General features: G+C 41.2%; 1 protein-coding gene across 8 annotated transcripts in view; it reads right to left on the minus strand.

Moving 5' to 3' along the window:
- Positions 1 to 25,447, minus strand: part of ssbp3a (single stranded DNA binding protein 3a) — a 196,470-nt gene extending 171,023 nt beyond the window's left edge. For all 8 annotated transcript variants that reach the window (XM_072573747.1, XM_072573749.1, XM_072573745.1 and 5 more), the window contains exons 1-4: positions 25,275 to 25,447; positions 24,867 to 24,939; positions 24,580 to 24,641; positions 18,730 to 18,814 (exon numbers count right to left, since the gene is read on the minus strand). In XM_072573747.1, the coding sequence (XP_072429848.1) occupies positions 18,730 to 18,814; positions 24,580 to 24,641; positions 24,867 to 24,939; positions 25,275 to 25,330 (276 nt within the window). In that variant the 5' untranslated portion in view covers positions 25,331 to 25,447. The remainder of the gene's footprint in view (positions 1 to 18,729; positions 18,815 to 24,579; positions 24,642 to 24,866; positions 24,940 to 25,274) is intronic.
- Between the last annotated feature and the right edge of the window lie 456 nt (positions 25,448 to 25,903).

The raw sequence follows: 25,903 nt of genomic DNA on the forward strand, positions 1-25,903 counted from the left end.
TTAGAGTCATGCTGAGTACAAAGAAAGATAGAGCCATAGTCTATAAGATAAAGATGTCTGTGGTTGTTGGGTGTCAGTCATCTCAACTCCAGGACATCTCTGGGTAGTATTCTTAGGCCAATCAACGTGAGTAGCCTCATCAATGACCTTCCCTCTGCCAGTTGGTCAGAATTGCAGACATTTGCTGAACAATTGCACAATGTTTAGCCTTACACGTGACTTTTCACATCCTGAAGCAGTCTGTGCCGACGTGCAACAAGACCTGGACAATACCCGGGTTCTGACTAACAAGTAGCATCTGCACCCAGAGCCAGGCAATGACCATCTCCAACAAGATGGAATCTAACCATTGCCTCTTGTCATTCAATGGCATTGTCATTGCTGAATACCCCACGACCAACATGATGGGGGTCACCATTGGCCAGAACTTAACTTTTACTAGCCATATAAATACAGTGGCTACAAGAATAAGTCAAAAGCCAAGAATCCTGCAGCAAGTAATCACCCCTCAACTTCCCCAAAGGCTGTCCATTTAAAAAAGGAACAAATCAGAAGTGTGATGGAATATTCCCCCACCTGCCTGAAATGACTGCAACTCCAACAACACAAGAAACTTGACACCATCAGAAAGATGCTGTGAAACTTGAAAGGGTTCAGAAAAGATTTACAAGGATGTTGCCAGGGTTGAAGGATCTGAGCTATAGGGAGAGGTTGAATAAGCTGGGGCTATTTTCCCTGAAGTGTCAGAGGCTGAGGGGTGACCTTATAGAGGTTTAAAATCATGTGGGGCATGGACAGGATAAATAGACATTTCCCTGGGGTGGGGGAGTCCAGAGGGGAAAGATATGATAGAGACCTAAGGGGCAACTTTTTCATGCAAAGGGTGGTGTGTGTATAGAGTGAGCTGCCAGAGGAAGTGGCGCAGGCTGGTACATTTACAACATTTAAAAGGTATCTGGGATGGGTATATGAATAGGAAGGGTTGAGGGGGATATGGGCCAAATGCTGGCAAATAGGACTAGATTAGGTGGGCACAGCTGGTCGGTATGGATGAGTTGGACGGAAGGGTCTGTTTCCATGCTATACATCTATATCTAGGACAAGGAGAAAGTGAGGACTGCAGACACTGGAGATCAGAGTCAAACAGCATGGTGCTAGAAAAGCAATGCCCTCATTCCTAATTAGGGGCTTTTGGTCCAAACATCAATTCTCCTGCTCCTTGGATGCTGCCTGACTGGCTGTGCTTTCCCAGCACCACACACTTAGACACTACCTAGGACAAAGCAGCTTATTTTGATTGGCACAACATTCACAAATACTCACTCCCTCCAGCACCAATGGTCAGTAGCAACTATTTCTAAGATGCACTGCAGAAATTTAAAGTTCCTTAGACAGCACCTTCCAAGCACACAACCATTACCACTGGAAGGACAAGGACAGCAGTTACTTGGAAACACCACCATCTGCAAGTTCTCCTCCAAGCCACTCATTAACTGACTTGGAGATACATCACCATTCTTTCACTGTCACTGGATTAAAATCATGGAATCCCCTCCCTAACAGCATCATGGGTGCACCTTCATCAAATGGACTGCTGTGGTTCAAGAAGGCAGTCCAGCACAACTTCAAGGATAACTACAGATTGGCAATAAATACTGATCCAGGGAATAATGCTCACGTGTCATGAATTTATATTAACCAAATTAATCTGGACTGAGAAATAAAGATTTCTTGGAAGCAGTGGAGAGAGAGGTCATAAGAATAGAAATTTGGAAGGGGAGAGTTAAAAGGAGATGCGAACACAAGAATAAGAATTTTAAGTTGGAGATCTGAGACCAAGCAGCTAAAGGCAGACAGAGAAGCAGGAGTGATGAGTGAATGGGACAGGACACACATTTTAATATGGTAACAGAGCAGGCAGGTCAAGAAAATAATTAGAATGGTAGGATTTGTGAATAGGAGAAAATGAGGACTGCATTTAAAAGGTATGCTGGAGATCAGTTTCGAACAGAGTGGTGCTGGAAAAGCACAGCAGGTCAGGCAGCATGCAAGGAGCAGGAGAATAGACGTTTCGGGCATAAGCCCTTCACCATCACATTTCTGAAGAAGGGCTTATGCCCAAAACGTCGATTCTCCTGCACCTTGGAAGCTGCCTGACCTGCTGTGCTTTTCTAGCACCTCACTTTTCAGACATGTAATATAACCTGACAATAAAAGGAGGAGGATATGGAATTGTCAGCAACAGCATTGATTGTGGTAGGAGCAAAAGGCAATGTCCTCCATCTTCCCAACACTTAATTGGAGGAAGCCGAGACTCAGACAGGACTGGATTTCAGACACTGTTTAGCAAAATGGCAGAAGGATTATGAAGTGATAATAAAGACAAAGAGATCAAAATGAAATCTGTTGTTATTACTTGCTCTGGACTACATGGGCCTTCAGATACAGCTGCATGGTTGGCTCTTACCTGCCCCCTCAGCAATTAAGGATGGACAATAAATACTGCTATAGCCAGATATGCTCATATCCAATAAATTTTAAAGGGCAAATTTTTGAGGCTCTTGTGGCACAATGGTAAAATCTTCACCTCAGAGAGAGGATCCAGGTTCAAATCCCACATGCTTCAAAAAGGTATATAATAACATCCCTGAATAGGTCAATAAGAAAATATTTTCTAAAAATGCTGTTCGTTTCCCCAGTAAAAAGAGTCGATTAGGAAGAAGAGGACAAACTGAAATTTGTATTTAATGATGAAATGCAAATTAACGACTGTGCAAGCAGACAGATTCCTGCCTCAGTAAACAGATAACTTGTATTGCTACAGGGGTGAGGGAGATGTTTAAGTGGACAGTTGGTAGCTGAGAAAATAAATTATGGAATAAGAGCAGTAAATATGGAGGTGAGGTAGTGGCTAATTTAAATAATAGACTCAGTGAAGAGAAATTTTTCAGAAATAGGTAAGTTGCAAAACGTTGATAATGCCTTCAGGTCAAGAACAGAACGCATTTATAGAATTATAAAAAAATCTGGAATTCAATAATTAAATGCAAATGAAATATTTCTGATCTTCAGGAGAGTTGAGAGATTTGTACTAGACTACAATATCTATTGACAGTCTGCCTGATACAGCAGTGCCGTCCCAAGTGAATTCCATAATGAACAGACAAAAGGAAGTCACTAGTCAGGTTCGGCAAGAATCTGGAATGAAGGAATATCCTCTTCTACAGAGATGTAAACAGAGCTTAGGGTCAGGACTAAACTGTGCTAAAGGCACTTACAACAGTTAAGATCTGATGAAGAGCTTTTAGTATGTGCTGACCAACCAGGCAGCACTGTGCGATAAATCCTTAACATCTGGGGAAGCTCAATTTTAAAAACGCGGTTCTCTTCCTACAGAAATCGCTCACATGATAAAGAATGCCAAATTTCACAACGCAGGCGCAAGGCCAGGCACTTTTCAAGACACCACTTAACAAGGGGTTTCAAACCACAAGAATATGTTTAGGCTTGCTGGGATTATAAAAACAGGTCACAGGGACTCTACAATTTAATTTATTTAGCACTTTTCAAAAATCAGCTACAAAAACCTAGCCAAGGTTAGATTTAGTAGATAATTACCTCCTCCTATTTACAGTACTGTGCAACAGAGTAGGCTACAAAAACTGTTTGATCTGCTGTGTTAGTTTAGCTCAGGCAATCGTGGGGACACTCCAAATGATCTCAATGGCTTAATCTGGAAAGACCGGGGACTACAGGGCAGACAGGCAAAGGGTGAAAACCAACCATTCGCTGATGATATCAGTTGGAAAAGGCATATGAGGAGAGATCAAAATCCACCTTAATTGCAGTATGGTTTATCAGGTGATATTTGCTTAGGTCCCCTCGGTTAAATTTGGCATTTTGGTGGCAAACACAGCCCATTTGCTTAGAAAAATGGGTTTTAAATTTAAGGTAACTTTAAAACCACGTCAGCCTGTACTTGGAGATGACGTTCAATGTGGGGATACACAATGCAATTGAATAGCATGACACAAAGCATAGTTGAGTCAGTATCTCAAAAATCTTCACTGCAGTAGTTACTTGCTGAAGCAGTTCTCTGCTTGAACCAATAAGCAAATGTTTCACAAGACCTTGAACAAACCCAATCAGTGGAAGATTGCAAAATCCTGGAGGTAAGATGTGCCTTAATGAAGCCCCCTCCCCCACACAACCAGCCCACGGTGCACCAGGGTTTAACGCTGAGTGCTCACTAGAAATCTCAGCAGGATCGTGGCTAACCAACCCTCCCCCGACATTCTAAACTCCAAACTAAAGAAAAATCAATCGAGATACACCACTAATTTTGAAAGCAAGCAAAGAGTTTACGATGTTTCACCAAGAGCACATAAGGGGCAGATGCCTGATTTGAATGGAAGAGTCTAAATAACTGAAGCTTTTTTTTTGTTGTTTCACAAAGCAAATCATGCTGCAGCCCCCAATACGAATTGCAAATTTCCCTCTTTTGTCTTCCTTTTGTCCTGTAGAAACAGAGATCGTGGAAAGAATTGGATGGAGGCCCAAACACCATCTAAAGCTACAAATTTGTTATTAGGATTTTTTTAAACCCCAAGGCTGCTGACCCCACCCTCCAAAACCCCACCCTATTCTCCCAGGAGAGAGTTAGACAGCTCAGAGTACAAATTGAAAAGCAATAACTGCCCCAAATTTACACAAAGACTCATCCAAGCACTGGCCCCTATTAGACGTGGCCATGTCATCCTGGGAGCACACAATGAGCAACATTCTACAAACAAAAGGCAGCTTGCAGTGGGCATCAGCTACGCCAAGCTCTGCAGACATGAAAAACAAACATTCTCTCAGCTCAAGGTTGGTTAGTTGTTTCGTGGAGGTGGGGGGGGGGGGAAAGAGAGGAGGAGAGAGAGAGAAAGAAAGAAAGAAAGACAGACGGGGGCGGGGGGGGCGTAGTTCTTGCTCCTACTTGCAATATTTTAAACCAGTGGGAGGAAACACAAATCAAGCACTGGATTCAAAACTAGTTGCTAACTGTCCTGATAAACAATGCTACTACCCCAAGGCTGCTCGCCTTGTGTGTGTCATCCCCTTGCAGGAAGCCAATCTAACATGTTGTCACTGTTTTTAAACAATTGTTTGATAATGCTGGATCCTGCAAACATTTCACTTCAACCAATAAGGCTAGAAACTTCTCAGATGCGTGTCTTAGTGTGAAAAATCTGCTAACACTCAGGTAAACCAGGGAAGGAAGGATGAATAAACATGAGAATCACTGCCAAGGCGCGTCTCGAAACACTGATAAACATTCCAGGGTCGTGGAGGAGCAGAGCTGAAAGTAACCCTTGGCTGTTGACGCACCAGTGCATCCGCTCCGCACATCTTGAATCTCACAGCCTTATGTCTGAGGACAGGTGACTTAAATCTCAAGCCACACAACAATCTGTACAGAAGATATAATCTTTGTCCTGGCTGAGGCAGGAGCTCAAATATTCTCTTAGCTCTTTAAAAAAAATAGGTTCCTTTTATAAATTGTCACCGTTGAGCTCAAATTGAATTGCTATTACATTCCAGTTATATCATTTTATGGCAAAGGGAAATAGATTTAAAGGCTCCAAAATGGAAGGCCTCAAAATGAAAAAGTGCCGGCAAGAACTTTTTTAAGAATGATGGAGGAACTCGACAATATGCTCATTTTCAATTGTTACCATTCATTCTATTATTTACTGCACACCCTATCCATTTCACTGAATGACTCAATACCATTGGTCCTTGCATTTGACAACTAGTGTGCAGTTTGGGTGCCACTTTTAAAAAGGATACAGAGAATTAAGCCATTTCCCTCCCAGAAGTCATGCTAAAGCTTTGCATTACTGGGACATTTCCATGTTCCACCCTACGAACCAGAGTTCATTTCTTCTTTCAAAAGAAAATGGAATAGTTGTTTGAGGGAGAGTTATTAATGAGAATGGAAAGTATGGGGCTATAGAGGCTGGCTGGGGCAAAAAAAAATTGACAAGTTTGTTGAGCTGAACAACATTCTTTTTTGCCTTTTAAAGCATCAATTCTAAGAACACAGAATATTCACTATTTTTGTTCATTCTACTAACAGTTAATTTTTAGCTTGAATGCTGACGTTTACATGAGTTCTTCAAGCTTCAAAAAAAGATTTTGATTCATTAACTGTAGTACAAAATAAGCACTGCAAGTCAATGTGTTCAGTCTAACCTGTGGTAGTAGTTGAAACACTACCTGTGGCCTCAGTGCCCTTCAGCAAAAAGAGGCAAAGTACAAAGCAAGGTATCTTCTCCAAGTCATAGCCAGTACACCTACAGAATGAGTATCAGATCAGCTTCTCCCATTATGCCACAGTCAATTAGATAGCTGACACACACACAATATACTAAGACAATAAAACAAATAGCCACTTTGATGTGTAGCAGGAGGTCCTTGTGGAACGAGATTCCGACAGAACACGGCTCGGTCATGGGGAGGAGGATTGGTGATGATTGACAGAAAAGGTTTCCAATTTCAATAATCACAAATATATAATATTAATTGCATATAATGCACAGTATAAGTTGTATTTTGCTGTCTGTACAATTATCAACATATCGTAACCACCTAGGCATCTATTAAGCTCAATTAATTACCGATCTCACTTCCAAAGTCAGAAAATTATGGATTCATGCAACACACCAGGACTTGGCTCATAATCAAGATGACACCCTATTGCAGCATTGAGGAAGTACTGTATCATGAGATGTGTAGTCCTGGTATCCTTTAGATGGTACCAGTTGGTTACCAGCTCCAGTGGTTAAAGTAAACGTCAAAATTAGTTAATTTCCTTATAGTTTCTAAACCTCTGTCTCAAAATCTAATGGGCACATCATCTCATGGTTGTTTGTGGATTCTTGTTCAGATAATGGTGCTCTATTACCAATGCACTTCCAAATTAATGAATGTGAAATTATCCCCCTTTAAAATGTGAGGTGCACAGATGACAAATAACTCTTTTGGTAACAATATCATTTTGAGGAGATGCTCCTGGAGGAAAGGGAACCCACGGCAATTAAAGCTCCTCGAGCAACTCGTGGAAATCAGAAACAATAATGTTAGGAGGTTCATAGATTTGTGACAACAGGCATTATAAGTGTCAGAAACCATATGGTGAGGTGGAAAAAAAAGAATGAGGTAAACCAGAATGTTGACAAAGTGTTACATATTTTGCAAATTTAACATATCCCAATTATAATAAGTCTGTGAAAAACAGAACGTCTTCATTTTGCTGACATCTTAATGCACTTATCAGAATGAGTGGAGCTGTTACAACACTTGCTGTGCTACACTACCTCAATTAAAGTAACCCATTTGATTGCACCCCATCTAACACCAACATTCAATCTCTCTACCAATACCAGTCGTAGCATCATGTCCCATTGACAAGATGCGCTACAACAACTCACCAAGGATATTTAGACTGCATTTTCAAAATCTGCAAACTCTATCAAGAAAGGGCAAGAGTAGCGGATATATCTTATCACAACTACTTGTAAGCTCATCTCCAAGCCATATATCATTCTAACTTGGAACTATGTGAAGAATTAGCAATAGTCAGTGGATAAAAATCCTGGAACTCTCAAGTAGCAATATTTTTATATTAATGTAACGATAACAAAAGTGGTGAGCAATAAATGCTAGTCCAGCCAGTGACGCCTACATACTGCAAATGAATTTTAAAAAGTTACACCCAAGCCAGCTTCTCTGCACTGTTAGCAGGCCATTAACAATTTATCTTATAAAATCTAGCAGTACTTCCTTCATACAATCAAATCCATTCATCCACAAATTCATAAAGAATGACATTTTTTTATTTCAGTGTGGAAACAGGCCCTTCAGCCCAACGAGTCCACACCGACCCGCCAAAGCACAACCCACCCTGACCCATGCCCCTGCATTTACCCCTTTACCTAACACTATGGGCAATTTAGCATGGCCAATTTACCTAATTCACACATTTTTGGATTCTGGGAGGAAACCAGAGCACCCGGAGGAAACCCACGGGGAGAACGTGCAAACTCCACACAGTGTCGCCTGAGGCGGGAATTGAACCCGGGTCTCTGGCGCTATGAGGCAGCAGTGCTAACCACGGTGCCACTGTGCCGCCCATTTTAATTAAGTTGATTACATAAAAAGGTTTTAAACAACTTGCACCAAAATCCCAATAAACTGACACTCTACTTCAACCCAACATGAGCTATTCCTTAACATTTGCACAGTTGAGGAACACTGTGCACAGATCTGTTTAAAAAATTCTCAAAGGACAAATATGAAAAAGATTTGTTCCCAAACTAAGATACATTTCCTTTAAAGATTCAGTTTAAACAAAATAGAAAGTGGCCGCAGTGGCAGACTACTTCAGCCAATTTTTTTTTTCCCCCTCTATCTCAAACGTTCCCTGCACCATATTGTTTGAAGTTGATGGCTCATTACTGGGTCCCAGTTCCACAATGTTCTTGGGTATTTTGCCCAAACAAGCATTCATCATGGATAGCTGTTGCCAAAGTCAGGGAACCAAAATGGGCTCAGATTAAGTACTCACCAATCCACACAAAATGCACTTTCCAGCAAAACTCATAAGAATCAAAACACCTTGCATCTTCTAACTCAAATGAAAATTTGGCCAATTTTAGTGCCTCCTCTTTCCTGCCTTTCCAAATGCAGCTGAATCCAACCATCAGCACAAGAATTAAACTAAGCTCAGCTACTTGTAGAGCTATTGGGAGAAGTTGTAATAAAATAATTTATGCATTGAACCATCTGTTGCATGCCTAACAGCCATACAATGCCGTATCAAGTGTTTACCTGCATCATTGAAACCATTTCCAAGAGACCAGGAGTACAAACACGGTCAGTTGCCTGGAACAGTTGGTCATTCATTGTCTTTTATATCAGCACCACCCAACCTTCACATTTTAGTTCATGTAGTCAGAAAAGTGGACAACATAACACAATGCTGATGGTACAATAAGGCAAAATACTGTGGATGTTAGAAATCTAGATGATAATGGAGAAATTTAGCAGATGTGTACAAAGAGAAGCACAGTTAACATTTTGAATCTATTATGACTTTTCTTCAAAAACCTAGAAACATACTGAACTCAAAACATGAATGCTGTTTTTCTCTCTCTCCCCACAAATACTGCCATACCTGTTGGGTTTCTCCAGCATTGTGTTTGCTCTGATGCTGCACTGTAACCCCAAGTCAGTCCTCCAAGTTAAAATATTAACCTGCCCCCACTCTTTCCAACACTAATTAACCCATTACACAGTTCCAGTAGTCGACACATTAACTTCATGATTCCTTTGTATTATTTTTTACTGAAGACTGCAAATATACAAGCCAAAATAATCTGATGTGTAATTGATGCTGTTCACTCAAGAATTCAGTCCACTTAAATACATTCTTAAGAAAAGCAAAGGGTGGATTCTTCTCCGTTTGCTCTCAGTTCCTTCCCATGTTGCACAGGATGTGGGCAAAGTGCTATCCCTGGTTATATTATTGAGTGTTTCAATAATCCCTGTACACACCTACTTAGTCTGTTTCCTATACTAGAGATTTCTGAAGTTTTCACAACAGAACTCTTTAAAAATACATTTCAAAGCTCATTCAGTGGCCCAGATATAAGCAACGAAGTACAAAACAGGAGCACCCATGTTAACTCCCACATTCATTTTGAGCTAGCTGCACTCAGTCAGGGTGATAACAGTTGCTATAATTGGCGTCAGCAATACAGTCAGAAAAGGAAACGACCATGACTGGAAAGTGCTTGTGATACTAGAATAACTACCAAAGATTCACATGGAGTAACTTCCAGAGTCAAAAAGCCTTCCAATAATATCGAGAAAGAGAGAGAGAGAGAGAGAGAGAGTTTGATAGGTAGGTAATTGCTTCTGTCATTTGTGGGACTGAACAGGAACTGAAAAGGAAAGCAATGAAGTTCTACCCTCTTAACCCTGGGGCATCTGCTGTTTGAACACTGAATAAGTTGCAGGAAGCTAATAATGAATAGTGGCAAATTTTAAAATCCTACAATTTCACATTCAAAACAAAATGCACTCTTGGTCACTCTACACAGTTTGTTTTTAATTAAAACTCAAGTTGAGCAAATTATAGAAAACTTATAAACATCCCAGAGCATTTTGATCATATTGTACATTAACACAATAAAAGGTGAGTGACAAACATCAAGATGGTTCATAATTTTCACTTTTTTTTAAAGATTAGATTTGTTAGAGAGTGTGGAAACAGGCCATTCAGCCCAACAAGGCCATACCGATCCTCCAAAGAATAACCCACCCAGACCCACTCCCCTACATTTACCGCTGAGTAATGCACCTAACACTATGGGCAATTTAGCATGGCCAATTCGCCTGGCCTGCACATCTTTGGATTGTGGGAGGAAACTGGAGCGCCCAGAGGAAACCCACGCAGATACAGGGAGCAATGTGCAAACTCCACAGAGTCACCCGAGGCTGGAATTAAACCTGGGTCACTGTCGCAGTGAGGCAGCAGTGCTAACCGCTGAGCCACCATGCCGCCCCAAAGATTAGCGCCCTTTTGACGTAACTCTTTTTAACCATGTCCAACAATTGAAATCAACAAAAACTCAATCTGGCAGTCACCTATCACCTCACTGACTCACTAGAGCAAAAACCCATGACAAATTAAACTGCAGTAGCTGCTCCATTTCTTGTCATTATGGTTAAAAAGCTCTTTCATGAAATGAAGTTCAAACCTCAGAAATTCAAACATACAATTACACACTCCTCACATGAATAATGGTATAGTTGGTGCATGTTACAGAATAAATTACACCAGACAAGTGGTTACAATGAACTTCACAGAACTCAGAACATAATGTTCAAGGCAAACTAGAATTCTGTAATGTTGAGTTGTTGGTGAATGCACCCAAAGTAAAACACCTGGGAGGGCTTTAATTCGATAAACTAAAGTCCTGACTATCTGATCTCAGATGGGACCTTGACATGACACTTTTACGTGTAGAGCTGCCTCAGAGACACATTGCTGCACAATGGTAGTATCCCTATCTTTGAGCCAGAAGTCCCAAGTTCAGGTCCCACCAGCTCTGGAGATGTACTATAACATGTCTGAACAGATCGATTCAAAAGTACTTAGAACTGCCTCAGAGAGCAAGAAAAAAAAATCCACATTCCGGAGCCAGTGACAACCAGGAAGAGATTGCAAGGAGATAATGAGCAAGCTCAGCTTAGGTTTAACCATTGCAGTTTCGTTGTCCTGTAGCCTATGATCATAGTTCACATATACACCCAAATCTGGCAGCTGTACAGCTATGCCCGAGCTCAAGTCAATAGCTTTGGGGCTGGCAGCAAAAAAAGTACTGATAATTGTGCATTTCAATTTTGAACCAAACGATTGCTCTGATTAAACGGGTAATTAACCCCAATTCTCACCATTGTATTCAACACACACAGCAGAACAGTGAAGTTAGATTACGTCACATGCATCACAAATAGCTGCATCGTACTAAAACATGGACAGTTGCATTGAATTACTGAAAATAGAGCAAAATGGTGATAAGCCTCAGCTAAATGCATCTATTTCAATGGCTCGGCAATTAAACACATTGGGTCCTATAGTATCCTATTGGGCAATCTAAAGGGTATCAAATCCAAATATCAGTCAGGTTATCTCTGTTGCTGCAATTAGAATAATTAGTTTTATGTTCACAGGCTAGAAGTTAAAAAAAAAGAGACAGTTTTAAGAAAGGTTCTTATATCCAGTGATCCCTGCCAGAAAAGTGTTTATGTACATTAGGTGAAAACAAACTTTACTGCTGTGCCCAGAGCCAAACTGCCCATCAACACAAACACGAGCTAGCAACTGGATAAAGTGCTGACTTCTGATGCGTGAAACCCTTTAAACTGGAGCTGCATTTGGGTCCCAACTTTGAGGTCTGAGAGAAAGCAAAACAGGAAATTGCTAGCAACGGAAATTTGGTACACAAGTTACACCATCAATTCACAAGACATATCCAAATCATTGTAAATTTACATAAAACATTTACTTGGTGTTTATTCTGATAATAGCTTGACCATATTTTAACTACTAGGTGAGTAGCAAGATGAGATTTTACAGTAAAGGCTCTGGTTGCTTAAAACAAGAGAGAAATAAAAACAGACATAGACAAAGCACTCAGCAGCTCAGGCAGTATCTATGGAACAACAGTCATAGAATCAAGCCTGCGATCTTTCACCAGAAAGTTGCAGGTCTGAAGCTTTTAACTATTTCTCTCCAGAGATGCCTGACTTAGTCATAGAGATGTACAGAATGGAAACAGACGCTTCGGTCCAACCCGTCCATGCCGACCAGATATCCCACCAAATCTAGTCCCACCTGCCAGCACCTGGCCCAAATCCCTCCAATTTTACGTGTAGAGCTGCCTCAGAGACACTTGCTGCACAATGGTAGTATCCCTATCTTTGAGCCAGAAGTCCCAAGTTCATGTCCCACCAGCTCTGGAGATGTACTATAACATGTCTGAACAGATAGATTCAAAAGTACTTAGAACTGCCTCTGAAAACAGAGCAAAATGGTGATAAGCCTCAGCTAAATGCATCTATTTCAATGGCTTGGCAATTAAACACATTGGGTCCTATAGTATCCTATTGGGCAATCTAAAGGGTATCAAATCCAAATATCAGTCAGGTTATCTCTGTTGCTGCAATTAGAACAATTAGTTTTATGTTCCCAGGCTAGAAGTTTAAAAAAAGAGACAGTTTTAAGAAAGGTTCTTATATCCAGTGATCCCTGCCAGAAAAGTGTTCATATACCCATTCATATACCCATCCAAATGCCTTTTATATGCTGCAACTGTACTAGCCTCCAGCATTTCCTGTGGCAGCCCATTCCACACAAGCACCACCCGCTGTGTGGAAATGTTGCCTCTTAGGTCTCTTCTATATCTTTCCTTCACACCCTAAACCTATGCCCTCTAGTTCTGGACTCCCCCCACCCCACCCCCAGGGAAAAGACTTTGCCTATTGACCTTATCTATACCCCTCATGATTTATAATCTCTTTACGGTCACCCCTCAGCCTCCGACTCTCCGGGAAAAACAGCCCCAGCCTATTCAACTTCTCCTTATAGCTCAAATCCTCCAACCTTGGCAACATCCAGGTTCAGATAGGATGGAGACCAGAATTGCATGCAATATTCCAAAAGTGGCCTAACCAATGTCCTGTACAGCCGCAACATGACCTCCCAACTCCTGTACTCAATACTCTGACCATTAAAGGAAAGCATACCAAACGCCTTCTTCACTATCCTAACTACCTGCGACTCCACTTTCAAGGAGCTATGAACCTGCACTCCAAGGTCTCTTTGTTCAGCAACACTCCCAAGGACCTTACCATCAAGTGTATAAGTCCTGCTAAGATATGCTTTCCCAAAATGCAGCACCTCGTATTTATCTAAATTAAACTCCATCTGCCACTTCTCAGCCCACTGGTCCTTCTGATCAAGATCCCATTGTAATCTGAGGTAACCTTCTTCGCTGTCCATTACACCTCCAATTTTGGTGTCACCTGCAAACATACTAACTATACCTTTGTTCACTTCCAAATCTTTTCTGTAAATGAAATGTAGTGGACCCAGCACCAATCTTTGTGGCACTCCACTGGTCACAGGCCTCCACTCTGAAATATATCCCTCCATCACCACCCTTTGTCTTCTACCTTCAAGCCAGTTCTGTATCCTGCATTCCATGAGATCTAACCTTGCTAACCAGTTTCCCATGGGGAACCTTGTCAAATGCCTTATTGAAGTCCACATAAATCACGGCTAACGCTCTGCCCTCAATCCTCTGTTACTTCTTCAAAAAACTCAATCAAGTTTGTAAGACATGATTTTCCACTCACAAAGCCAAAAGTAATTCTTGCATTTTCTGTTCTTATGTCAAGTTTTCAGCACTTTGCTCTCAAATCATGGAAAAATCTCAGGAGAGAAGGCAAGCAGTTTATTCAACTCTGGGCATAGATCATCTACGACAAAAGCACCTACACACAGACATGCAAGATGCAAATCCATAATTCCTTCAGGCACAGTAATGTGAACGTTATGCCTTAAGGGGCAGTCTTAATTGTAGTCTTTTTTAGAAAGTATCCAGTCCATAAACATTCAGAATAATTTGAAAAACCACATTTTATGAATCTGGCAAGTTGCCACTGAATCATGTGTTCCAGAAGAATGTCAGGGCTCCAGCTTCCAGTGAGCCTGCATTAGAATGATTTCCTAAAGATGATCCTGACTGTGCCAATGTGGAGATGTCTTCTGGCCTTCCTACAGAATCACTGGCCAAATGGCTGTGAAAATGACCACAGCAACATTCTACAAGCGCTTATTAAGAACGCTGTCAGCAACGGACAATGGGGAAAAGCAGTGCTATTTCAATTCCCAAAATTCTCTCCCTTTTGCAGTCAACTAATCATCCAAATGGCCATTCTTAATGCAGTTATCAAGGCAGTGTCAGAGACTAGCCCAATTCTGCTCTAATCAAATGTTCAATTTCCAGAAGGAATCATTATACGAGTAGCTGATACTATGCCATCCACTCAAGAGGTGGGCAGCCAAATTTTAATACCCTAACTTCAACCTCAATTAAGAACAGTTAACCCAGATTAGACCATGACTAAACCTGGAACTCAGTTTGTTTTTGAGCCACACCAAGCAAGGATTCAATTCAAAAACAAAGTCTCAAGAAAAGGTCAGGATTAGCAACCTTTGGGTTCTGACTGTGCACAAGCTTGCTTTACAAAAAGGAAAAATCTGATTTTGGGGTAAAGGCTATTTTTGCTCTCATTTGTAAGCAGTGACATCAATGGTACACAGCTCAACTGGTTCCTGAGTTCCTCGGTCATCTATGTTTCACTGAATATACTGTTTCACTGAATATATCTTATCAGAGTTGGGATTTCATCCCAGACCTTTTGGCCCAGAGGTAGTGACAATGTCACTGCACCATAAGACCCTTGGATCACACCTTACCAGGTAGCAACTTAACTTCACAGCCATTTAACAACAAAAACACAAATAGGAGCAGGAGAAAGCCATCTGACCCATCGAGGTTGCGCCACTACAAGATCACGGCTGATCTTTTTGTGGACTCAGCTTCAATTACCCACCTGCTCACCGTTATCCTTGATTCCTTTGGGGTTCAAACATCTGTCTTTGCCTTAAAACCATTCAACAAGGTAGCCTCAACTGCTTCACTAGGCAAGGAATTCCATAGATTCACAACCCTTTTTGTGAAGTTGTTCCTCCTCAACTGAATCCTAAAAGTTCTCCCCCTTATTTTCAGGCTATGTCCCCTGGTTCTAGTCTCACCCACCAATGGAAACAACTTCCCTGCTTTTACCTATTCCCTTCTTAGTTTTATGTTTCTATAAGATCGCTCCTCATTATTCTTAATTCCAATGTGTAGAGTCCCAGTCTACTCACTCAATAAGCCAGCCCTCTCAACTCCATGAATCAACCTAGTGAACCTCCTCTGCAGCCCCTCCAGTGCCAGAATGTCCTTTCTCAAGTAAGGGAGATCAAAAACTGTACACAGTACTCCAGGGATGGCCTTACCAGTGCCATGCATAACTGCAGCATACTCTCCCTATTTTTAAACTCCATCCCTCTAGTAATGAAGGGCAATATTCCATCTGCCTTCTTAATGACCTGCTGCACCTACAAACCAACTTTTTGTGATTCATGCACAAGGACACCCAGATCTCTATGCATAGCAGCATGCTGCAATTTTTCACAATAAATAGTCCATTTTGCTGTTATTCCTACCAAAATAGATAATTCTCCACTTACCAACATTGTACGCCATGTGCCAGATCCTTATCCACTCACTTAACCTATCTGTACCCCTCTCTAGATTTTGAGCCCTCTGCACACTTTGCACTACCACTCATTTTAGTGTCATCTGAAAACTTTGACACACTACACTTAAGATTTCCAAGAAGTATCAAGGACAACTAAAGCACCATAATTATAGTTCTGCTGGACAAACAGCTTACTTATCAAGAGGATTGATAGCAACATCACCCATGTTTTTAATCCTTTAAAACCACAAAAACATTGCAGTTAGACATTAAGTTGTTAAATCTCAAGCAAGCTTTGATTAATCATCTACTTTTTAGCTCAAAACTGTCAAGCCTTGTCCATATTTGTCAACTTTTGCATTCAAAATTAGTCACCTCAGATGCTATTATATTGCAAAGAAATAACTTTCCATGACAGCTGTACATTATAAACCAATATTTACTGAAAACTAGACACAGTACTCGACAACATTTGCAGTTGTGATTTTCTTAAGTTTAGCAATGAATGTTCTGAAAGTCCGTAAAACCTGAAGTTCTATATTCATTTTACACTTTTAGATAAAGTAAATCAAATGTTTAACAAACAAAAAAAACATAATATCATTCCACTTAGAGGCTACCTGCAAAACTAAAAACAAGAATAATTTGCAATGTCAAACTGCAAGTTTACTCATGTGTGCAGAATATACACAATGTTATGTGTCAAGTACACTTCAACAACACCTTTTCCAACTGGTTTCTCAAACTATTGTTATTCAATCAGGCGCTTTAGCCTGGCTCCAACCATTCAGTCCTACCTACAAGTTCAGTTAATCATCAACAGGTTGTTGTCACCTGGTCAACAAATAAAACCTCGTGCTAGGGTTATAAATTTTCTAGTCTCTAGCACAACAATGCTGAGAAGATGCAGCTCTAACTCTACTTCAGGTTGCATTAGCAAGCAGATGACAGAAACGTCCAACTCAGTTGAACCAGAGAGACATACCAATTAACTTTAAAATAAACAGCGCACTAAATAGTTGTGCTGTAAAGTTAGCACACCTATCCTGCTAAACTGTCAACATCCTGGGGTTACCATTGGCCAAACACTGAACTGGACTTGCCATATAAATACAGCAGCTACAAGAGGAAGTCAGAAGTTATGAATACTGTGCATGTAACTCATGTCCTGACTGTCCAAAATCTGTCCACCATCTACAAGACAAGTCAGAAGTGTGATGGAATACCTGCCTGAATAACAGCAGATCCAACAACATTCAGGAAACTTGACAACAACCAGGGCAAAGTAGTCTGCTTGTCTCGCACCACGTTCACAAACATCCAGGATTAATATATATTATATGGAAGATGCACTGCAGAAATTTACCAAAGATCCTTAGACAACACCTCCCAAACCCACGACTATTTTCATCCAGAAGGACAAGGGCAGCAAATACATAGGACCACCACTACCTGCAAGGTCCCTCCAAACCACTCTGTTCTTACTTGGGAATACAACACAGTTCCTTCACTGTCATTGGGTTGAAATCCTGGAATTTCCTTCTTAGTGGCATTTTGGATTTACCTTCAGACTGTGGACTTTGAACAGGTCAAGGTGGCAGCTCACCATCACCTTCTCAAGGGCAACTCGGGATGGGCCATAAAGGCTGGCCAACCAACAATGCCCACAATCCAAGAGTATTAAAAGAAAACACCATTGCATAAATGTTAACAGATATCCTGTATATTTCAAGATTCATGACGATTACGCTTAAAATGTCTACAGATAAGCAACCATTCAGACCCAACTGTCTAATTTGAAACACAGCTGTAAAGTGAAAGAAATGAATTATTGAAAAAGCCTGAAAACACATGACAACATTTACCAAAATAAGTGAATCCCACAAAGGCAGCTTACTTTTGTAGTACAAGCTTTACACTGAGGATGCAGTTTGCACTATTCACCATTCACTAACATGGACATGCCACTGCCACTCACCAGAAGGAAAGAAAACAAAGTAAACTAAAAATCTGCGACAAACTCTACTCCATTATGTATTTCATTTGCACTCTGTGCACAATCACTAAGTAACTTCAAAATAGCTTATATTAAAATCTATCGAGATGTCAATTTATAGAAGCGTCCACTTTCCTTTTCCATCACAAGGTTTATTTTATTCTTGATCTTGCACAATAATCAGTTCCATTCTGTGTCAAACATTTCCATAGCTTATTCTGAAATGATAGCTAAATCTCCAATAATCAATGCTGAAAGTTTCAATTCTAGATTTTGGAAACAATGCATGTTTATTTCACTGGACTTTTCACTGTACTGATATGCTCCAGGCACCTACCAAAAGTTACATGCACCAGTACACAATCTCCAAAAGGCAAGTGGCAAATAACCTCCACTTAAACAGATTAGAAGGCAAGGCTCATGTAAAGCCACAGCAAACCCAAAGTAACTCAAATTCCTTTGAAGTGAACTTTTAAAACACAAGGTCCACATTTGTATAATTGTTGTCCTCAAATGCTTTTTCACTTGCTTCATGTAATAAACTAATGATCACACAAATAGACAGTATTCTCAAAACCAAAATTGTTTCCTAATCAATCATTACCATTTCAGGCCAGAAAACCACAATCAACCATTTTCAGACTACACACCAATAAATTATGAGATTGTATCTCAAATTTCACAGCACTGAAATAGTTTCCTGTAAAGAAAAGCATCTGATTTCAAAACTGGCATTCCATTTGGCATACCCTGCACACAGAATTATTGAGAGCCTACAATTATTCACAGGAATTTTTGAAACTCACATAATCATGGAAGGCTTTCGCTTCACTTGAATGTTCACACGTGTCTCGCCTTTCTGGAGCTGCACAGTAAAGGTCCCAAAATACACTATAGGGAAGGAAAAAAGATCTGTTACTATTTCTTTCTAAGCAAAACAAAAGTATACTCCAGGCATGCACATGCAAAAAACATTTGATACTGTTTGTTAGCATAGCTCATTGTGCTGCAATACACTACGCTCAGGAAAACACAGTTTTCAATGATAAGCCGTATAAATATAAGGTGTATACTGGCATCAAAACCACAAAAGCAGTCACAACTTTAAGTAGTAGTTAATAAACTCTCAGGTTTAAAAAGCAACTGACTAAAGAGTATACAGTTGTATATTTACATCAAATGACAGGAGTTAAAAGTGGTAATAGTATTCTGTTTCTGTAATAACCAAATAATTCAAGACTCTCAACTTAGACTGTAAATACTAGCTGCTAGAAAACAATTACAATTCCAACGCATAACTTCTCAGTCCCTGTGAAGGCATCTGCTTAGTCCCATTCATAGTGTGTGCTGCACTTCACAAATCCCCAGGTTCCACCACAGGCCTCTACCTGCAGGTGCCCAACTAAAACATTTACCTGACTGAGCCCATAAATTTGCAAACTAGTCAAATCATTATTTTATATAATTAGGGTCCCATTGACAGCTCTCCAAATTGTACTACACACAATTCACAGCCATCAAACTGAAATCCTGCCTTATCGTAAGCAGACCTACTTGTAAGGGTTCCTAATTTCTAGTAATTAAGGGCAAGTTATTGAAAATATGATAAAAACCAATTTCGTAACTCTACCTTTTCTCAAAAGCTCCAACCTTCTTCAGAAAGCACATATTCATAAGGAGGTTCAATTTCACAGCCACTATCATCTGCTAAATGACAAGACTGTTCATCTAAATGGTAACAGCAAGCTATTCTACCACAGCCGTGTCATAGCCTCTTATTCTTAATAAACCCTCATCCTACCTTTACCCACCTCACAAAACACAAAAGCTCACTGCATAATTTAGTTCAACTATACAACTTTGAATCTCCCATACAACTGCCTCTTGAATGGCTCCCAAGCAGTTGCCACCAAGACTCAGTTGAAAGGCAATTCTAATTACTTTGTGCGAGATGCTAAGTGACATTGGTTCAGAATGACTTCTGTTACATTAAGTTTATGTTTCAGTCTGTCTACTGTGGTTCAACTATTAACTTTTTTTTAAATGGTATTTTGCTGAAACTCAATATTCTCTTGAATCCGCCTCCATTCAACACACCCTTCCAACAGGAGTTCATGCATAGTAGTCAGTAATCACTAGCTGGTCCTTCCCTCCCTAGCCTGGGGTCATGGAGGACACCTATGGCACCCCACTATCAAGGCAGAGATTAGCAAAAGCATAGATTGAACCTGATCTATATGATTCAAATCTCAAACAATGTATCTAGCCCAAGCATCTGCCAGGAAAGTTCGAAGTATTAATTCAGTGAAAAATATTAGAACATTGCTCTGCTAACAGCATTTGCCACCAGCCAATGCTGCTTCTCGGCCGACACGTAGGTCTTGGGTCATTAGGTAAACCTTACTACCTTTACGCAAGACCTCCCCATAAAAGTGTAGAGGCAGTCCAGAGCAGCTGCATGTTCTGTGCTACTTTTCCACTTTGAGTGTTTAACATGATAATTTTTTTTGGTACACAACCAACAGCTTAAATATAGTCATGTGATTCACACAATTATGACACATTGGTTCACATAGTCAGACAAAGCCCAAAGAAATGTTAAAATCTCTACAGAAGTACATTAAGTTCCAAACATCAACGGTCCACTGGGATTGCATACAGATAATTTTCAGCATAAAAATGTAAAACAAATAATCAGTAGCAAAGTCTGAAAAGCAGAACAAGTGAATACATCATCTTTTGGCTTTCATCAATCAAGGAACCCAAAATACTCGAGTGCAAATGAACAAAAACAACTTAGCTGCCATTTTTTGCAATCACTGTCCCTTTGAAGATTCATTTTTAACAATGATTTGGAGGTGCTGGTGTTGGACTGGCATGGACAAAGTTAAAGATCACAATACCAGATTCTAGTCCATCAGGTTTATTTGGAAGCACTAGCTTTTGAGGCACTGCCTCTTCGTCAGGTGGTAGTGCAACAGGACCAGAAGAGACAAAATTTAGAACAAAAGGGTTACACTGTCACTTAGTTGTAATGATATATTAAACAAACCTTCTTCAGAACAAGTCTTGCATCTTTTAGGATGGGATATGCTGGCTTAGGCTCTTTAATATGTAAAGGTGAGGACTCCTTTTAAGTTACATTTTCAAGGTGGCTTCAGTTTCCCTAATATTTTTAACAAAGCATACAATGACCCAAGAAAACCACTGACTGTCTAGAATTAGGGTGGACTATATTCAACAATATATCAGACTTTCCCAAAAACAAGACAAACAACAGCTGATCAAGTTACCAAGAGAGCAATAATAAAATGATGCACTTTGCACATTCACATAATTGTTTGTGCCTCCTGGTTACAAAGGTATTTTAGTGAAGATAGAAACTGAAAATTAAAAACTTAGATTAAAACAGAATTTAGATCGCGGGATTCTCAGTCTAATAAGTAACATGTGCCCGGTCAATCTTCAGCCAACTTGGGAAAGAGCTTTTGAGAACAAGGGTCATACACCAAAGACTAATGTCATAGCGTATCAAGAAATGGTGATCTCAGCACTCCATTCACTCAGATATGGACAACCTACATCAAGTATCTCAAAAGCAGTGGAAGAGCTCAACAAGATCCTTCAAATTCAGTGGCCAGAAAGGAACTCCAACAGCAGCATCCTCCCCAAAGTCAGCTTACCCAGCATCAAGGCACAAATCATTCAAAATCAGTTCTGCTGGGCAACATGCCATTTGTCTGCAAATACTGGATTTCCAAAGTGACAGCTCTAATTAGAACTTGGTCCCAGGAGATTCCCACGAAGATAGCAAAAGTGTTTTAAGAATATTCCCAGAACACCCCAAAGAGGTAAATCATACCCCAATTCCTGGGAGACCCTGACTCTTGACCAATTAAAATTGACACAGCTCATCTAGGAAGGCACTGAAAGCATTGTGGGGCTTAGAATTGTACACGTGTGAAGCTAAGGAGTGAGAACACAAACCTCCAAAACAACTCATCTGCTCAACCTTTCAAGCATCACCAGAGTAGTATGTGACAAAGTTTGCAGATCACACATTGGGCTGATGAGCCATCTCAGAACTCTTTCAACCAGAGTCTAAATAAGTCATCCCTGATTGTGGGGGGGGGGGGGGGGGGGGGGGGGGGGGGGAGATGGTAGAAGAGGTATGAATCCACCACTGACTTCAGTTTAGTTACTTGTGCGTAGAGGGATTTTGGATGTCTTATAACATTCTTATGTACACTCAATCGCAGAAGCAATTAATCCTTCATATGTAATACCAGCAAATCAAACCCTAGGAAGATATGGGCCCCAAGTTTGATTTGAAATAAAAACAGAAATTTGCTAGAGAAACTCAGCATGTCTGGCAGCATCTGTAGCGAAAAGCAGAGTTAATGTTTCAATCTAGCGACACTTCAGAACAAGTTTGATTTTGTAAATTTAGATTACTTACACAGTGTGGTAACAGGCCCTTCGGCCCAACAAGTCCACACCGATCCGCCAAAGCATGACCCACCAAGACCCATTCCCCTACATTTACCCCTTCACCTAACACTACGGGCAATTTAGCACGGCCAATTCACCTAACCTGCACATTTTTGGACTGTGGGAGAAAACCGGAGCACCCGGAGGAAACCCACACAGACACGGGGAGAACGTGCAAACTCCACACAGTCAGTCACCTGAGGCGGGATTGAACCCGGGTCTCTGGCGCTGTGAGGCAGCAGTGCTAACCACTTTGTTTAACAGTCAATAACAAATGATACTGTCTAAGGCTATCCAGCAAAAGTGGATGTCCTTCCCATCATGGGAAATTGAATGGGGGTGCAGGGAGGATGGAAAACATTGGCAAAAATTCCCTAAACTTAATTTGGGCATCTTGGCATCCAGCCCACAGTAAATGATGCAAAAAGACTAATTTCTGTCAATTAAGGCTGCCCAAAATGCTACACAAATGTACAAATAAGCATACAAATAAATGTTTACCAATATGTTAATTATCTGACCGATTACAAATTATTCAATATTAAAAATCTGCTTGCTAAGATGACAGCTGCACATCTCAGTCTGATCATATATACATATCACTTATATGGCAATAGAACTCCCAATTCACTAAATATGTCCAGTATGAAATTCTCTTGGATCTTTCCCACCCCCATATATTCCCAAGCAGCTGCCATTTCCTCTTTTAGTTTCAACAGGACTGTGTGGGTGGCTACATAGCTGCAATCAGCATCACTATAATCAGTTAATAGAAGGAATACCACTGTGGGGACTCCTCAATTTTTCACTAAGATGCTTAATTGCACCTAGGATGTTGAATATAGTATTGAGTGAGAGCAATATTAGCTCACCCTTCTGCCCTCAAAGCAGAGAAACCACCACATGACCCTAAACAAATAGCCAACAGTAAAAATGATGCTGATAAAGTAATTCTGCTGTAAAACTAAGCCACAGTATGCAAAGATTCCAAGTTCCAGTTTCCAATTTGTCTTTGGTTGATCTCATCCAGCACGATGGCACAATGACAATGTTTTCGGGAGTAATGGGTTTGAAGCTGTTAGTTAACTAGCCATGGTACCCATTCAATATTCCAAGTACTATCGCAAATGGACGTACGTGGGTTCTTGTCCAATGTCCAATTAAAAAAAGAAATTGCTGGGAAAACTTAGCAGATCTGGCAGCATTTGTAGAGAGAAAGCAGAGTTAACATTTCAGGTTCAGTGAACCTTCTTCAGAACTTTGCTTCTTCACTTCTGAAGGGTCACTGGACCAAAATGTTAACTCTGCTTTCTCTCCAAAGATGCTGCCAGACCTGCTCAGCTGTCCCAGCAATTCGTTTTTTTTTCTGATTTCCAGCATCCACTTTTTTTTTCTGTTTAGTGAAGAACCCAATCAAACTTGCCTGTATTACCAGATTAATCACTGACTACTTGGATGAGGAGCTGGAAAAACTGCTCCCACCCGTAGAACCACATCGAGCAAAAGCTGAAATGCTCAATAAAAGGGGACAAAAGTTGCAAGCCAGGATGGGATTCAACCTTCACAAGGTGCAGTTTTGCACTGAACCAACAACAATAACCGATCAAAAATAGTCAGGTTTCCTATCGATGCTAACAAAGTAACAAGAGGGTCCGAGAACAGTCGTTTTGCATTTTAAATCTACATAGTAAACAGTTACTATACACTGCTACCGAAAGTTCCAAATCAAGAGCAAAGCAACTCGAGTTTGTAAACGCTACGCAGTACAGTAACTTGGGGGGAGGGGAGGGAGAATACAGGTAACATTTTCTGTCTCTGCGATCTTTGTGAAATTATCTCATGTACTCTCGAAACCCTAGCATAAAGCTGCATGGCTCAAAACGCATCATGAAAACAATTTGTGTAAGCTGGATTTTAAAAAGCCCATAAATTATAAACTCGTTAACGAAAAGGCGTTTAATCAGCACCAAAACTTCCGATTTTTAACAAGAGATGCCTGTTGCTAGTAAAGCCCTTTGTATGGACCCCAGTATCAGTATTTTTGATACAATGTTGCCAAAAAGTTCCAAAAGAAAACAGAATAAAAGTATCCATATTTATTACTTGCAGCGATGATGGAAACTCTACACAAGCCCAATGTGGGACACTTAAAATTATCTACTTACCACCACCAGGAGTGTAAAAACCCAGGAGGTTCTCCTAATGTGATATTTTTCTCCCATCGTATCTGCAAAATTTAAAAAAAACTCAGAGTAAGTACGGAAGGAAACGGGGAGGGGAGGTGGTAAGAAGGGAGCGAGGGCAGGCTGCATTGAGAACTAGTCAGCTGAATGGATTTTTTTTGTTTTGTAGCCACAATAAATGGCAAAAGGTTAACACAATTCAAAATGGAGGCGAGATTGTCCGCCTGAGAAACAAAGGCTAAAGCGGAGTGATGGAGACATGCAGTTACCTCTGAGAGGAAGGTCTGTGCGGATTTCTGTGCCCCGACATGAAGCAGATATTCGTACACGTACAGAGCCAACCTGCGGGCGAAGGAGACACAAAGGAGCCGGTTACAAGGCTTTCTATTTATTACACGGGAATGCAGAGAGGGAAAGAGGGAGAGAGCAAGAGAGGAGCTGGGGGTTTGTCAGCGAGCGGCACTACACCCAGGCAGCCCCGCCGGACACAATGTTTCATTCAGTTTCTTTGGAGAAGCGGAAACCTACAGCGTGCGAGTCAAACATAAATACTAATGATAATAATAATGAAAAGAGATTTAATCCCCGCGATCTGCAGCGGCCGCTGTCTGGCCCCGGGGAGCCAGTTAAACGGTGAGCAAATTCCTTATCTTTGTTATAACAAAAATTAAACTTACTTTTCTCGAGCTTGCCCGTCCGAGGGCACCGCCGAACCTTTGCTTTTGGCGAACATGCTTTTTTGGGGAAGGAGCTGCCTGGCAGTCGGGCACCTGTCAAACCATCAAACCCGGGGCGACCCCATCGCCGCGTCCGCGCACGCAGCCCAGCCCCGGCAGCGGAAAGGGCGGCCGCGGGCCCCGCCCCCTCCCAACCAACCCGAGTGACGGGGGCATGGGCCAACCGGCGACCGCCGCCCTGCGTCAATCATCCTTTCAGACCAACCGCCACCTGGGACGGCCTGTCAGTCGGCCGCCGCTGGCTCCCGATTCCGCCAATCGATGGTGGGCGGGTGGGCGGGAGCTTCCCGCCAGAGTGACTGGCCAGTTTGGTTACAGAGACCGGCTGCGCTGATTGGTCGGCGGTTCAGATACATCGACAAGGGGGGAGCCTCGAAACTGTGCGCCCGGGAGTTTCTAAAACCCCCTCCCCTTATGCTATTCCGGGCGAGGGCGGCATTCCCCCTGCTCAGTGGCTGCTGTGAAAACCTGGGACGGAGTACAGCATTCACTCCAAACAAACACTAAACACAATCCTATTGTTTAACTCTCACTCCTTTCTCCTGGTGCATTCATCTTATGTAGTGCTT

The sequence above is a fragment of the Chiloscyllium punctatum genome, chromosome 7, assembly GCF_047496795.1.
Source record: "Chiloscyllium punctatum isolate Juve2018m chromosome 7, sChiPun1.3, whole genome shotgun sequence".
Taxonomy (NCBI): domain Eukaryota; kingdom Metazoa; phylum Chordata; class Chondrichthyes; order Orectolobiformes; family Hemiscylliidae; genus Chiloscyllium; species Chiloscyllium punctatum.